At 42.2% G+C, this 16,095-nt stretch overlaps 3 protein-coding genes across 5 annotated transcripts; 2 read left to right on the top strand and 1 right to left on the bottom strand.

The window, feature by feature from the left end:
* Window positions 1-942: 942 nt before the first annotated feature.
* Window positions 943-8,559, top strand: capn10 (calpain 10). Its single transcript, XM_044367787.1, has 13 exons — window positions 943-1,282; window positions 1,686-1,942; window positions 2,376-2,507; window positions 2,621-2,817; window positions 2,998-3,227; window positions 3,318-3,459; window positions 3,570-3,736; window positions 3,835-4,091; window positions 4,185-4,387; window positions 5,449-5,704; window positions 6,544-6,734; window positions 6,862-6,907; window positions 7,390-8,559. The coding sequence occupies exons 2-13, from the start codon at window positions 1,796-1,798 to the stop codon at window positions 7,417-7,419; spliced, it is 1,998 nt and encodes a 665-aa protein (XP_044223722.1). The 5' UTR covers window positions 943-1,282; window positions 1,686-1,795; the 3' UTR covers window positions 7,420-8,559.
* Window positions 8,560-8,673: 114 nt separating this feature from the next.
* On the top strand, window positions 8,674-12,773 carry eif4e2 (eukaryotic translation initiation factor 4E family member 2). 3 transcript variants are annotated; one of them, XM_044367790.1, is made up of 8 exons: window positions 8,674-8,800; window positions 9,724-9,835; window positions 9,951-10,085; window positions 10,258-10,362; window positions 10,465-10,617; window positions 10,709-10,849; window positions 11,574-11,650; window positions 11,742-12,773. In XM_044367790.1, exons 1-7 carry the CDS (start codon window positions 8,781-8,783, stop codon window positions 11,607-11,609), a joined length of 702 nt encoding a protein of 233 aa, XP_044223725.1. In that variant the 5' UTR covers window positions 8,674-8,780; the 3' UTR covers window positions 11,610-11,650; window positions 11,742-12,773. The 3 variants fall into 3 exon arrangements, with proteins under 3 accessions (XP_044223725.1, XP_044223724.1, XP_044223727.1); XM_044367789.1 differs by having other exon boundaries at window positions 10,709-10,845; XM_044367792.1 differs by lacking the exon at window positions 8,674-8,800 and adding an exon at window positions 9,079-9,240 and having other exon boundaries at window positions 10,709-10,845.
* LOC122993542 (phospholipid scramblase family member 5) lies at window positions 12,628-16,085 on the bottom strand. Its single transcript, XM_044367793.1, has 7 exons — window positions 15,401-16,085; window positions 15,241-15,318; window positions 14,938-15,130; window positions 13,548-13,659; window positions 13,357-13,456; window positions 13,148-13,206; window positions 12,628-13,056 (listed from the first exon to the last, which is right to left on the bottom strand). The coding sequence occupies exons 1-7, from the start codon at window positions 15,768-15,770 to the stop codon at window positions 13,030-13,032; spliced, it is 939 nt and encodes a 312-aa protein (XP_044223728.1). The 5' UTR covers window positions 15,771-16,085; the 3' UTR covers window positions 12,628-13,029.
* Between the last annotated feature and the right edge of the window lie 10 nt (window positions 16,086-16,095).

Raw genomic sequence — 16,095 nt, forward strand, 5'->3', positions numbered from 1 at the left:
ATTCAGTGCAACTGAAACAACACATGTTACTATAAAGTAAATGATAACTGTCAGATCAGTTGTAATGTCTGAACTTCTTCCCTTGTGTCAATACAGGTTCAAGACAGTGAGAAACAAACTTGTCTGTGCCAATCCTGAAGCAGAATGGGTGAAAAATGCCATGGCATCTGTGCCAAGGTAAGATCATTACTCTATTTAAGTGGTCTGCTTAAACAGTAAAACAGTACAGACACCAACATTGAGTCTAGATTGAACAATCTTGTGTGCATCGACTAATGTTTTCCTTCTATTTCCTCCAAATAGAAAACCGTGAACTGCATCTACACTCACCTGAGGAAATCAACTCGAAAACACACAATTTGGATTTAACATATTTTTTTTTGAGTCAATAAATCTAATATTTTTGTAATAATTTGCTGTTTCTGTGTTAATCTTAAAATCAGCGGTGGAAAGTGACAATATACTAATATTTAATCAAGTGCTTTAGTTTAGTGCAATTTTGAGGTACTTTACTTGAGTATTTCCATTTATGCTACTTTATACTTCTACTTCACTACATTTATCTGACAGCTTTAGTTACTTTTCAGATGAAGATTTGACACAATGGATAATATAACAAGCTTTTAAAGTATGACACATTGTTAAAGATTAAACCAGTAGATTCTCACATGGTTTCATTTTTTTATAAATGTTCAAATGATCCAATATTTGGAGGGGCCTGACCCCTAGGTGGGGAACCACTTGTCTAAACTAGTTTACTGTATATAAAGTAGTTCAAACTAGCTCCACCTCCAGCAGCTACAACAGTGACATGCTGCTTACACAGTGATGCTCCAGTATTAATAATCTAATGATGTTGTATATAATAATTTATCAGTCACAGGGATGAAATGAGTATTAATGAGTATAATTGCTGTATTGGTACTTTTACCACCAGTAGGCGGCAGCAGTGTCCAACAGGAAAGATTCACTTATGAATGAGCCTATGGATGTCCAAGCGGAAGGGACTTTATGTGTTTTCATATTCAGCAACATGAAATGTCTGCATCGCGTATGTCGCCAATCATAACGAAATCCTCCACGCTTTTGGATAAAAAATATCTGCTGTGCTGTGGTGGTGGTGGTGGTAGCTCTGAAACTATGATAAGATGAAGCGATATGGACATGCTAACGTTACATCTGTGCATTTGCTACAAGCTAGCTGTAGCTAACGGTTGTTAGCTGCTATGTTATGAGGAGGGCTGACAGCAGCGAGGGGAAAGATGCTTAAAAGAGGAGCAAGGTAAGAAATAGAAAGAGCAGGAGGGGGTCAGATAATTACCTGCTGTATTACTAACATTACACCTAAGCATGGAGACCCAATTTCTATAGCTATACTTTATATTTCGCTGTTATTACGATGGTGTTAGTGGATGAATTCAAGCTCTTGTCGAATATCAACAAAATATGGTTTATTCCCCCTAAAACAAACATGCTTACAAATCTACTATGATGTAAAACTAGCTAATCTATTGGAATATAATTTTATTTATATCAAGAATATATGTGGACTAAATGAAGGCTTTTATTAAGTGTGTTCACAGATTTTCAAGTTCAGCACTGCATAACTTTGCATGCTTCTGGTGCTGCTTCAGTATGATTTCAGCAAAAAAGATAACACATACATTACGTTACATTGTTTTTAGGTGCTATACAAGTGTAAAATGTACATGGGGGCGGTGAGGATGGTCACAGTTGGCTGAGGTTCACCCACTGACCCAGAAGGCACAGTCCCAGGTTCAAACACACAGGAGCCATGAAAGCAGAGGGAAGGGCAGAGTGTGCAGGTGAGGAGGCTCTGTTTGAGGACCTGGACTTCCCTGCTGACGACACGTCCCTGCTCTCTGACAGCTCCACGCCCATCGCCAGGCTGCAGGGAGATGTCACCTGGCGGCGCCCACAGGTGAAGGGGAAATTGGAAATGCCACTGGGAATTCCATATTTGTTTTGGTTTGTTGTGGCATGATTGTGTGAGTTTTTTTATATCAAGTGATTGTGTAGCGTTTTGGCTTGTGGTCGTCACCTGTCACAGGCGGATATGTTTGAACAAAGAAGGAAATCCCTCATCAGATTGTTGATTTGAGCACTGCGGGCTCAAACTTATTGTTGAGTATTTCCCCCCCCCAAAAAAAATTATGTAATAAAAAAACTCCCAAAGGAGCCACACAAATAGTGTGACAAAAGAATACTGTGAGAGGCCCTGACCTCCGTGTTCAAAACGACAGGTTCAAGCCTTTGAATCTAACATTTATTTAAATCAACATTAAATGCTCAACACACACCTTCTGTATGTCAGAGTGTCTCATTCCATCTTAAATTCAATCTCACACCTTCAGGAGATCTGCCAGTCACCAGCTCTCTTCCCTGACAACATCAACTTGGCTCATGCAAAACAAGGCTTATTAGGAGACTGCTGGTTTCTCTGCGCCTGCTCCGTGCTGCTCAAAAACAAACATCTACTGAACAAGGTAGGGCTGCAGTATCTGTATTGTCATTTAGATTTTAATAATTATGTGAACAGTTTATCAGTGTTTTCTGGGTCCTGCACTGCTGTACTTGCTCACTCCATGACCCTCTGTAGGTGTTGCCTCCAGACCAGCCCCAGTGGGGTGATGGCAGGTACAGGGGCTCCTTCCAGTTTCACTTTTGGCAGCAGGGACACTGGACAGAAGTGACCATCGATGACCGCCTGCCCTGTATTAATTCAGCTCTCTGCTTCTCACGCTGCCACTCCCTCAATGCCTTTTGGGTAGCCCTATTGGAGAAGGCCTACGCCAAGTGAGTAGCTTGTGGAATTTCCCTGTCTTATCTCTCAGTTTACTTACACTGAACTTTGATTTAGGAGAGATCTTTTGGTGGAACTTTTGGAGGGATTTTTTAACCTGGTCATACATTGCCAACAATGCATTTAGAGGATTGTGGAAGTCCCGTTAACCTGTCCCATTCCATCCTCTTTAGGCTTCACGGCTCATATGAGCGACTGTGGGCAGGGCAGGTGTCGGAGGCCTTGGTGGACTTGACAGGGGGCCTGGCGGAGCGCTGGAGCTTGGCAGACTTTGAATCAGAGGAGGAGCAGAGACCAGAACAGGACAGTGACCAGGTCAGGAGGAGAAGGCTGGACCTGAACCTTCTGTACCCGGTGAAAGACAACTGCACGCTCAGCTGCTCCACTCACAGCAGCCCTGGAGGTCTGAAAAGTGTTTTATTTTTGCATATACAAGGGTGCTTTTTTAAAAATCTTGTTCTGCATCACCTGGTGTTCTCTTTGCCTGTTTTAGGTGCCAGTGAGCTGGGTCAGTACCATGCTCTGACTGTCATGGAGTGGTTGGACGTGAAGACTGTGTCAGGGAGTGAAGTGCGGCTTCTCAGGATCAGAAACCCCTGGGGGAGATGCTGCTGGGGAGGAGCCTGGATAGAAGGGTATAGTTGACCTGTCTGTGTGTGTCACAGTGAAGTAATGCTCCTTGTAGATGTGTGTAACCTCAGTCAGAGTTGATCTGCATTTGCTCTCTCTTCCTCTCTCTCTGCAGTGGTGCGGGGTGGAGTTCTGTAGACTCTGTTTGTGCCTTGGACCTACAAGCCAAGGTGGCAGAGGGCGAGTTCTGGTTGGATGAGACAGAATTCCTGTCCCAGTTTGATGATGTCACAGTGGGCTACCCTATCAGTGAGGAGGGACACCTAAAAAGTGTATATACCGGTAATTCCCTTATTTATCTAAAGAGGATTTTAAACTGTCAGTCTCTGTGCCCTTCTTGGCACCTTTTTTTTAACCTTGACAACTCTATCCGCCAACAGGAAATCTGCTGACACACAGCCATCAGCTGGCTGGCCGGTGGATTAAAGAGCACTCCGCTGGTGGCAGTCGAAACAGCAGCAGCTACAGCAGTAACCCCAAGTTTTGGCTCAAAGTGTGTGAAGGAGGAGAGGTGCTGGTAACCCTGCTGCAGCATAGGAAATGGAGGAACACGGACAAATATGCACAAACACCTTTTGAGGACAGCAAGAACACAAAGCACCAGCACTACCAGGCTATCGCCCTGCACATGTGGAAGGTTTGTGCCATCACTCACAAGAAAATGAATGTTGCTGTGTGTGTGTGTGTGTGGCTTTGTGTCAGTTTTTTTGTTGCATTTTTCTGTCACCAGGTAGAGAAGAAGCGTTTTAATCTGAGCAGGATGTTAAACAAACCTCCTTGTGCTTCTACTCACTGTCACACCTATGAGAGAGAGGTGATGCTCCACAGGCAGTTGGAGCCTGGATACTATCTGCTGATCCCCAGCACCTACCAGCCAGGAGCTGAGGCCCGCTTTCTCATTAGGGTCTTTTCCTCCTCCTCCACATCCCTCAGGTAAGGACCACATAATGGGAAGAGAAAGTCAAACAGTCCGTCTTGTCTATGTGAAAATGACTGGAAACACGCAACACGTCCAGGCCATGTTTTTTACAATTAATTTTGAATTTAGAGATTCAAAAAGTTTCATTCAACCATGTAATTTTCCATGAAACCCTACTGGAGTCATCATGGAGGAGAAAAAAACAACAAATGTGAGTGCAGAGATAACAAATTGATGCTCTCAAATTAATAAACTGTATGCACAAATTAATAGAAGAACAATGAACAATAGCTCACATTAAACTGCATTATTTAGATTATTTAGATTTTGCCTGTTAAACAAAGTTGTTATCGTTGACATTCCTTAAACATATGTTAAAATGTCAATATTTTTATGGATATATTCTATTAATTTGTGCATATGAATTATTATTTGAGATCACAATTCATTAATTTGTGTACACAACTTTGTTTTTTTTTCTGTGCAACACCTGCTCACTCTATGATTTCCCATAGAAATTAATGATTGTTTTTGTGTTTGTTTGTTTCTGGTGTTTTTTTTTCTTTTTGTTCGTTTTTTTTATTTTTTTTTATTTGTTTTTCTCTTTGCAGCCTTGGGTAATAGGGTATAAGGGGTGGGAGGATACAGGTTGCTTTTGTTTGTCGAGTTGTTTTGGTAATGTAAAGACCCTGGACAGAGATGCTGGTACATCTTGACTGATGGAGTTTATATTCTTTGCATGACTATTCCATTTGTGTTTTGTACCCTGTACCCTTACCAAACTACATGGGGGGAAAAAAGCAATAAAAAAAGTTGGTCACAAAAAAAAAGAGTGAATGATTATAAATAAAGAGTGACATCTGCTGGTCAATTTGAAAAGCACCTTTGAAAAGTATCAACTAATAAATTAAACAGTTTTAAAAAAATCCTTTTACACACTTCCAGCTGTTACTCCATGCATTTTTACACAAAGATTGATTTTCATACTGTCATTTTTCACAATATAAATGGCTGTGTTTATATATTTTATGTTTCTGATTGAAATATTCATCACACAACTTGTCTATGTCCTCAGTGCCCTGAAAAGCCCTCCTCCTCCACAGCCTTTAACATCAGATGGAGAATGGGAGAACAGTTACTTCCGGGGCTCGTGGGTGGAGGGAAGGACGGCTGGAGGAAGCAGGAACTTCCCGTCTCACTGGCAAAACCCCGGCTTCCCTTTCACAGTGTGTGATGAGCCAGCAGTGACATCAGGAGTTAATGTCAGGATTACCCTGCACCAGAGCTGCCCTGACACTGACCTGCACCCTATTGGCTTCCATGTCTATAAGGTCAGTCAAACATTAAGGGAGAGTACTGGTGTCATTTAGAGTTATGGGGCATCTCCCTCTGTGTACATTTCCCCAAAACAAACCACACAGTATATACTTTGTCAGTTTTAACTTCTCTAACTTTAAGGTGTCTGACCTAGCTTAAAATGAAATATTGGATACTTACATTTCTATCTGTGACATGTGGCTCAGAGCAGCACTAGTATAAAATTAAACTAAATTAACACAACACCCAAATCCAGCTTTGCTATTACTGTGATAAATCATCTTGTCATTTTTAAGGCAGTCTTCATGTCTGTGAAGATTTTCTCAACAGAAGCACATGGCCTCTCTTGAAGGAAGGAACTATATAGCACACATAGAATACATAGCACATATATATTAATACATATACTGTATGTATGGGAGAGTGCACATTAATTAACATTGACATTTTGACACCATCAATGAAAATGTGCCAGAGTTACCTCAACACAACTGTACATCCAACACAAATAAAAACAGTTGAAACCTATAGTAAAAAAACAAATAACATATTACACTTATACCTACATGTATATTTTGTCCTGATGATGTTAAATAAACAATACAGTCAGCAAGTTATGAAACCTCATAAGCAAATTAGGATGACTCAATAAAAATGTCAGTTCATTCATGAGTACAGATATAAATTATGCTGACCTTGCAAACACCACCACTGCTCTAAAGAAGAAGAGGAACTAGACAGTTTGCATAAACCTAAAAAATATCTCTATTATACTACATATTATCATACATGTATTAGCTTATGATGAGTAGCTGTAATTGTAGTTCTTGAGTGATTTTTACTTTGTATCCAGGTCCTGGAAGAGGAATCTGGGCAGATGTTACCCAGGGAGGATCCTGTGGCCAGCTGTGTCCCCCACTGCTACACCCAGGAGGCCAGCCTGTCTTGCAGTCTTCCTCCTGGAGCTTACACCATAGTGCCATCCACCTATCAGCCTGACTGCTCTGCAAATTTCACCCTCAGCCTGGCCCGCAGAATACGCAGGTCAGCTTTGTTCTTGAACTGTGTGCCATTCATTTATTGATCTTTTAATCAGAATGGGTTATAGCAATAGTTTCAGGTAATATTAGGATAACGTTTTCTGAAGTTATAGTCGATGTGTGTCTTTCAGGAAAGTGGTGAGAAGCCAGGAGAGGCTGGGAAGTGCCGTTCAAGAGGTAACTATCAATTAATTGATGCACAACTATTTCATTGATGAAGTCATTTATCCAACAAAAATGTTAAACATTTCTCTGTTTTATATCATTATAAATTGGATATCTTTGTGTTTTGGACTGTTGATCAGACAAATAAAACAATTTGATGATGTCAAATTGGGCTCTTGCCATTTTGTCACTATTTTAACAATAAATTATTTTGACGATTAATTGATTTACTTTTTAAAAAATGAACAGATAGCTCAATAATGAAAATAATTCTTACTTTCAATAAATTTAGCCTCTCAGGCAGCACCTCGTCCAACAAATCTCAACAAATCAAACGTTATGTTGAGAGGAAGTCCCATCTAAGGGACACATTTTGGCAAAATAAATGTTGCTGTCTGTAGCTTATATTCATGTTTTAAGTCTGTTCTTGTGGTCAGAAGATGGCAGCACTTGAATAATCCGTCTGTCTTGCTCTGTCTCTCTCTGGGCGGCAGGTCTCTCACATCTCTGTGATGCAAAGCTAGTTCTCTGGGACTGTTACTGCTCCACTGATGTCGGCTCACCTCCCAGTGCCTCTTGGCCCATGATGAAAGAACCAGTTCTCCCATCCACCCTCACCATGGAGACTTGTGTGTGTGTATGTGTGTGTGTGTGTATGTATGTGTACCACGAGTGGCTGAGAAGGCAGGCAGGCAGAGAGATTTAGTGGGAATGTGTGTGTCGGGACTCCTAGAAACCCCTTTATCCTGAACCGCTGAGGCTCAGGGTTGATGAGCAGCCACACACTCATCGGCGATTAGGACATCAGAGGTTGTCGGTGGGCTGGGCTGCTAATGAAGTATGACGGGACTGGCTGGTGTAAACAAACAGCCGCCATTGAAGAGGGCCGCCGCTGCTCTTGCTCATTCACTCACTGGTGCGCCTGCCGGCCCAGAACAAAGGGCCCTCTCATGAAGGTCCTCACAGAGGCACAGGGGGCAAGGGGCGAGGGGATGGTCTCCGACTGTATAGCCAACCAAACCACACCACACCATACCATGCCATACCATGCCAGAGTTTTCCAGCCATCCCTCAACCCCAGACACCCCTTATCTAGCTTGCAGCGTTTGTCTCTGGAGTTTCCTAACAGCCCTTTTCTCAAACCTCCATCTTTAAGCCTGCCCACCATCCTCAGTAACAGTAAAGTCAGACTTGGACCTAAAGAAGTCCGCCTGGTTGCTGACTCCATCGTCAGCCCCCAGCTCCCTTTTTTGTCCCCCTCAGACTCAGTCCACGGCTCTGCTTGGACCTGAACAGAGACACTGTTTGAAGCGGCCGCAAGAACAGATGACAAGCGGAGGGATGGAGGGGATGAAACAAGGGATGCGGCACATCAGAAGAGGCCGGCTCATATGAAGAAGCCGCTGGTCCTTTTTGTGTTGAGGCTGCTGTGTGTGTGTGTGTGTGTGTGTGTGTGTGTGTGTGTGTGTGTGTGTGTGTGTGTGTGTGTGTGTGTGTGTGTGTGCCTGCTTGTACACATGTATGTGTGCACCGAAGTCACAGGGTTTCTGATTATTGCTGCACTGGAGCCACTGTTTACAGGGACTGTGATGAACTGATTGGTACTGAAAAGTGTATTTATTATGAATGAGATGTAAAGAATAATAAAAAATGTCAAAACATGAGTCGGTGCTGATGTTTTTGTGTGAATTTGTTTAAATATTTGTATATCTTTGCATCACACATGTCTTCGTTGACTGTGAGTCATGTTGTGAAAAACCGGTTTGAGCTCCACGTTCATCACCCAACGAGGCGTGCGCGTACACGTGTTCACTGCGCGCGCCGCCGTTCCTGCGGAATTCAGGAGGCTGTGGTCGGACTCAGAAAGGCTGCCACCTTGAAAATAATGAACAACAAATTTGACGCGTGAGTACTCAAAAGTTTCTGTGGTATATGTGCTAGAGAGCGGGCTCCCCGTCGCGCCTGTAAATTCAACCGGGGAGCGTAACGTCAATGAAAGCTGTTGCGTTGCGTGTAAAAAGAGAGGTGTGTCAGCTTAAATGCATGCTCTGTGCGTTTATAAACCCGCACGACAGCGAGGTCCGCACATACAGGTGTGTTTAAAATGAAGGGAAGCAGCAGCAGGGAGTAAATAATGATTTTTAATGGGGCGGTGTGCTGTGTTGTTAGCTGTAGCTTAGCTTGGCGGAAGACGGCCAGGCCCTGAAGCCGCGGTGTGGAAGTTGTTGAGAGGCGGGGAAAGGTGCGCGCACACTTGGTTCAAACTAGACCCCCGTGGCCCTACAACACGGGCAGATAGTTAGCAGTGTGCTGGAGGCTATTTACGTTCAGGATGGTTGCTGGAGGTGTGTACATGTTCACCATTCAACAGTCTACACCTTTGCAGTTCATAGCCAGAGAAAAAGTACACCCTGTTTCCAGTTTGCTTAACACAAGCTAATGTAGGTTAATAAAACAGCCCTGCAATAAATCCCGCCGCCATGAAGGTTACAATGCTCTAGTTTTTGCCAAAAACTGATTTAGAGACGTTTTTGTTCACCTTCATGGCCGTATTGAAGGCTGCAGTTTGTGTCATATTTAGTCTACTCATATCTCAATGAGGGTTGACTTAATATTAGAGACACTTATCAATAGCACCACAAACTACAGCGTCCAAAATCATCATTAAGTTGAATGTTTTCCCTACAAAAACTGAGCACTATTACTTTCATGTAGATAGGATTTATTGCAGATCTGTTGTATCAGACTGCTAGGTATACTTAGCCCTAATTGAAATGTGGTCAAACAGTGAAATGTTTGTTTACTGTCTGTGTTTCCATCAAATCCAGTCTGAAAGACGATGACAGTGGAGACCACGACCAGGATCAAGGTTCACCGAAAGACGGTGAGAAGGAAAAGACCGAAGACGAGGACAAGGAACAGAACATTTCCAAGAAAAAGGTGAGTCTGCAGTATTTAACAGTGACTGACTCGTATGTATTTGTAACCTCTGACGGTGAATTTAACTTGATTTCCTCTTCTTCTTTTTTTTTTTTTTTTTTTTTTTTTTTTGTAGATGGTTGTACCAGGGGCAGGAGAGCACCCTCTTCAATACAACTACACCTTCTGGTACTCCAGACGCACCCCAGGGAGACCAGCCAGCACTCAGAGCTACGAGCAGAACATCAAACAGATTGGCAGCTTCGCCTCGGTCTGTCACTTCTCAAGACTTATTTAGAAATGGCATAGTATAGATAGGAAGGGGGAGCTCTTTGCTTCTGTTTATCACCTTAGCCATAAAATAGACCAAATTTATGAATACAAGCTCATCCTGAGTCATTCTCCCACAGTTGTTTATGTGAACTTCTTTTTCCCTTCCCAAGGTGGAGCAGTTCTGGCGTTTCTATAGTCACATGATCCGGCCAGGTGACCTAACAGGCCATAGTGACTTCCATCTCTTCAAGGAAGGCATCAAACCTATGTGGGAGGTGGGTACCCTAAATATGCACAACACAGTGCCTCATAATATATTGAATCCTGCTGGTTTTACAAATGCACGACCATTCTGAAACTGTGTGCACCGTGTTTAGGATGATGCCAATAAGATGGGTGGGAAGTGGATCATCCGTCTGAGGAAAGGCCTGGCGTCTCGGTGCTGGGAAAACCTGATCCTGGCCATGCTGGGGGAGCAGTTCATGGTTGGAGAGGAGATCTGCGGGGCTGTGGTGTCAGTACGCTTCCAGGTACACTCACAAACACACACACTCTAAATATGTCGTGCACTTCCTACTTTAATATACTAACACGTGTCCTTTCTGGTTTTTATATCTCCAGGAGGACATCATCTCCATTTGGAACAAAACAGCAAGTGACCAGGCGACCACGGCCCGCATCAGAGACACGCTGCGCAGAGTCCTCAACCTGCCTCCCAACACCATCATGGAGTACAAGACACACACAGACAGCATTAAGTATGTATGTCTCAACATTTTTATTATTTTCTCTCCAACTTCTCTCTCTTACACACACACAGCTGTATGCATGCTCACAATCTTTATATTTTCTCACCCAAGACGCATCGTCGGATCACATTGTAACTGTTATGCATTATAAGTGTGGCAGCCAACAGTGCCGATGTGTCAAACTTAAAACTAATCAGATTGGAGTAGTGCTGAAACCGTTCATTAATCAAATCAATTGACAACCATTTTGATAGTCAATTAATCACTTAGTCAGTTAATTGCATGTGCTGTTAACTTCTTAAATGTGATAATTTGCCATCTTTCTCTTGTTTATATCTTTGTAAATATATTGTTTTGGGGTTTTGAACTGTTGGTCCGACAAAAACAAGCAATTTGAAGATGTTACTTTGGGTTGAGAGAAACTGCATTTCTTTACTATTTTACTTATTTTCTGACACTTCATGGACTAAACCACAACTTTTCCCAGAAAATTTGATTCACTAATTAAATTCTTTCATCACAGAACTTAACTGCTGTAAAAAAAAAAGTGGCACAATCTGTTTTCCTTTTAATTGTTTTATGAGTTTAAGAAAGATATAGAAAATATATTCTTTAAAGCAGCTCTATCATATTTCATGTGCTTTTGCAGTAAATTGAAGCAGCTGGGGATCTCAGTTGATAAATATATAAAGAACGTGCTTATTTTACTGTGAATGATCTGTGCACTGTCTTTGCAGAGCATGGGAAGACTTCCATGGTCTGGTGAATGCTAGCGGCGGACGTTAAGTTCCTGGCACAGTGAACCTCTGCAAGGGTCTGTTTGTCATTTTCTACATCAGCTTATACTGCTTTTTATGATTTACTTTTGGTCCTCTAATGCCCGTGTTACTTCTCTGTTTGTGTAGGTGTGTGTATATGTGATGTGCTGAGGGATGACGAGTCCAGGGACGGATACCTCTGCGTGGATTGGCACTGTGTAATTTGAAGACAGAGCAAAGGTCAGGATCAGAGGCGAGAAGACCATTCCTCCTTTGTGTCAGATTGGAAATGAAGAGAGAACCTGTTCAACAGAACACTGAACCAAGCCGAAGAGAGAAATACGCGTTATTTTTAATCAACCAGAGAAGACTGAAGCCTCAGATTTTTTCTTTTCTTTTATTTTTTAATGCAAGTTGTAACATCATTTAACTTGCCACCAGAGGGAGGCCATGTGACTGGTGTTTGCTCATCTGGTCAATAGCTGTCGACAAAGTGTACTTGACAAAATACTTCAAAACTGATCTAAATCTGATTTTTATTGTTTAACATAACATCTTAAGTCCTTCTGTTAAAGAAAGTGTATGGTAATCTGTTTTATTGGGACTCAAACAGGGTTGCAGGTAGAACTTATTTTATTACTGTGCTGTATTTTAACTACAATTCATTTGGACATTTCGAACTAGAATTATTACTATAATTGTGTACGATATATTTGTAAATACAGTCCATTTCAAAGATCACTTAATTGAATCAGCAATGATTCTCCATCTTTGACCTGGAAGTTGAATCCCAAAGGATGAGGACCATCCTGTGTTGGGCCAGAGGGTTGTACAACGGGCATCTTATGAATGGACTGCCAAGCTGCCTAAATCACTGTGCCTGGCCTCGAGCCCGACCGGAACCGGCTCTCCCTTCTGTCAGTGTTGTCTTTACCCTGCCTTCAAAGAATCCAATGGGCTCTGCTTTAATGTCCTCAACTCATAGGTGTAACGGAGGTCTGAAACACTGACCTTCACTCCCTTTTTTCATTTTGTAGTACAAGAAATGAGACTGGGCCCAGGGGAGCATTTTTTGGAACCATGTCAAAAAAAAAAAAAAAAAGCACCTGTAGTTTGTTGAGAAACTGTTATGCTGCCCATGTTTGGTGGTGTGATGATGGGTGCAGGTGTGTGTCAAAAGTGAAAAAGCACTGTTGGATGTACACCTGATGGATTATAGCAATAAATGTCAATTATGCATCTGCTGCTAAAACTGGTTCAGTTTCACTTTCTTTCATAAATGGATGTTGGAGATGATTGGCAGCTTTCACACCAGTCCCTTCTTGCTTTACAGATACAATTTCATGATGAATGCTTGTGCCTTCGAGTGAGTGACGTGCCTCAGTAGTGTAGTCCACTTGCAATGTGTCATCTTACTTATGATTGTTTTTGTTGATCAGCTCATCTCAAAAAACATATGATTCTGTAAAGAGATAATGAGAACAATTAATTATATTGTAACACAAGAATATATATTTTTCTACAACTGTGTCAATAGAAATACACATGCTTACTATTAAGAATGTGGCTGCCAGCAGCAACAGTTTGGTTTGTGATTCCATACTTGGTGGCACTGGAACATTGAAATTGATTCACAAATGGTTTTATTTATTTGAAATGGGAGTGGAGGGCATAACGGGCTGCTGGTACCGCAAATGCCTGCATTACTGAAATCAAACATGTATCAGGACAGTGGTTCCAAACACTGAGAGGTCAAACTCACCCTCCAATCCAAAATATTCATGGTCCATGTTACGTTCGTCATTGAAGCCAGGCCATTTCTTCCATATTGTGCCAATTTTCTCACCAATATTGGAGACAATCTGGTGAAATTGACACACCAAAAATACAGTTTGAAAACACTCCTGGAAATATGGTTATATAGACATTTATTATGGGTTGTATAAATATTACCTGGAATTGCTGGTTGGAGAAGCAGCGACATGGGCAGCAGGAGCCCTGGATCCTGATGGTAGATGCTCCCTCTGAATCCCACACTTCGAGGAGCGGGGTGAACATGCTCCACCTGAAAACACAGCCAAAACTCAGCAACTTAACAGATCTCCTTACGTAATCATGCAATAAGCAACCTGGCATACACTGGCAAACACTTCACACACTGCCGCAGCCCAGCCTTGATGCTTGGTTGATCACATTTTCAGCTGTCATGATTCTGCAGCAGGAAAAGCATTGTTTGCTTGGTGTCAGAGGAGTTCAAACTGGGGCAGGCTTTATTCTAGCACAACTGAGAGAATATTTATACCAAGTAGATCTCTGGTCAGTGAAACCTCTGCCAGGTCAGTCTTAATTGGACATGTGTTACTTCTGGAAAACTCAAAATTCAGCAACACAAAGGCTCCCCAGCTAGCCCTGGAGTCAGATTTAGGCCAGATGAAGAAGGAAGTATTTTGGTTTGACTGCAGAAGACAGGGTGCTGCCATTCCTCCCATTAGCCCACATTCCCATTAGGAAGGATGCCGCATTCCTTCCCTCCCAGCAAACAGCTGTTTTGTGCATTCCCAGGTTTAGAGTACACCGTGGCTGCGTGGGACACTAAAGGCTCTCGCTGCTATTTACAGACAGGCCTGGGCAACTATGATGGCTCAGGGTGGCCAGAGGCTGGGAGTGACATGGAAAAAGGCTCACATGACAAATTGTTCAGTCTGAGAATGTAAAGTATTAAGATTGCTGGTATGTGATTCTGATAAAAGGTTTCAAACGGTTAAAGGCTTCATCCACCCAAATGACCAAAAAAGTTTGAAAAATTACTTATAACAGTGTCTCTGTTATTCTGGATCATCCACAGAACATGCTGTCAGCATACTCTTTAGTGGAAACATGTAATTTTGGTCAAACCACCCTTAAATCACGTTTAAGTATTAAATTCTTATTTTGTATATGTCTTTGAAAAGAAATTCTACTACCAAATGTTGTGTCAAATTATACAAAGTAGATTAAAGCCCCTAAAATATTTGGTTACTTTTTTTAGTATTTCATTTTACATAAAATATTCACGACCAAATAAGCAACAATATAAGTTAAAAGTTAGGGAAAGAAAACATCCTTAGTTATTCTTTACTGCACTGAAAAACTGAGCTAATCTGCTTTATTAGATGTGGTTCTGTCATCAGATGTAACTAAATCCTGATTAGTGCACTGAACATGACCTTTTCACCTTTTTCTAACTGGGCCCCTCCAACTGCAGACAAGTGAGAGTGGCACAGACAAAAACAACACATCTCAAGCAAAATGACCAAAACAGTTAATAGGTTAATATCAAGACAAATACAACAGTTTGGCCTACCTCTGGTGTACAGTGCCAATAAGATGCTTTTGAGGTGTGTAGGCCCTCAGCTCCATAAGGCAGCAACCAAAGCAGCAGGCGTCCACCCTGAGCGGCCGTTCAAAATAAAAGACCTGGCGGCCCTGACAGTCAAGACCCTGCAAGGAACAGGCCCGAGCTGGACCGCAACACTGGAGGCACACACAAGAGCTCTCTAACGAGAGGAAGAGATCAAGAGATACTGAGAATAACAGTAAATGACTAACATGTGAACACAAATGAGATGATTGTTCTCGGTTAATGCTGCTGAACAGGCACCAGTACCTTCTACCGCCACAAGGAATTGTGACCTGCTGGCTCCTGTGGTGATGCTGTAGATCCTCCTGGGAACACACTGTGGACCTACAAGTTGGAAGCATTATTAACTTGAAACAGACACACAGAAACACACAATTACAAAAAAAAAACACTCATTCCTACAGACCTTGCAACTCTGGTCTGGCAGTGATATGAATCTGGCTGACTGTATCCAGCACAGTCAAAGAGTCTGATCCCTCTGCACCTTCAAGCCACTGCTCCTCCTCCTCTGGCTGGTTCAGTTTTCCTGTTGGCTCCACATGGCCGTTCTCTATCTTCATCTCAGGAGCAGGACCTGACAGCTGCTCAGCAGATGCCCAGTCAGGTGGTGTTTGACCGGGTTTGGGTCCAGGTGAGCGATTGTGACTCTCACATGAAGGTCCGCACCTGTTCTGGAAAGCTCTGAAGATCATCTGGATGTGTTTCTCTCGCTCCAGTTGACCAATTGGAAGAGGTTGATTGGTCACCGCTGACATGGTGTAAAACTGAAAATACATGCTGTATATATAACTAAGCAATTGTGTAATAATGACACATCAAAACTTTTTTCAGCCTTAGTTAAGTAAATCAGAAGCAACTATACTTGAGATCTGGGTCAGACATCACTTCTTTACGTCTGGATTTGATACCAGAATCATGTGACACAGTTAACTAGGATGTTTGCAGTTACAGATATAGTAATTTTAAATTGACAGTATTTTAATTGTCCCCAAGTTACTCTTGTGTATTTCCTAAATGTGACATTTGCAGATTTATTCCCAGCCTTTTTTGGGTATGACCTAAAATACAAAGCGATGTCTACTTGCGAGTTCTGAGGCGGTT

Source organism: Thunnus albacares, chromosome 12 (assembly GCF_914725855.1).
Source record: "Thunnus albacares chromosome 12, fThuAlb1.1, whole genome shotgun sequence".
NCBI lineage: Eukaryota > Metazoa > Chordata > Actinopteri > Scombriformes > Scombridae > Thunnus > Thunnus albacares.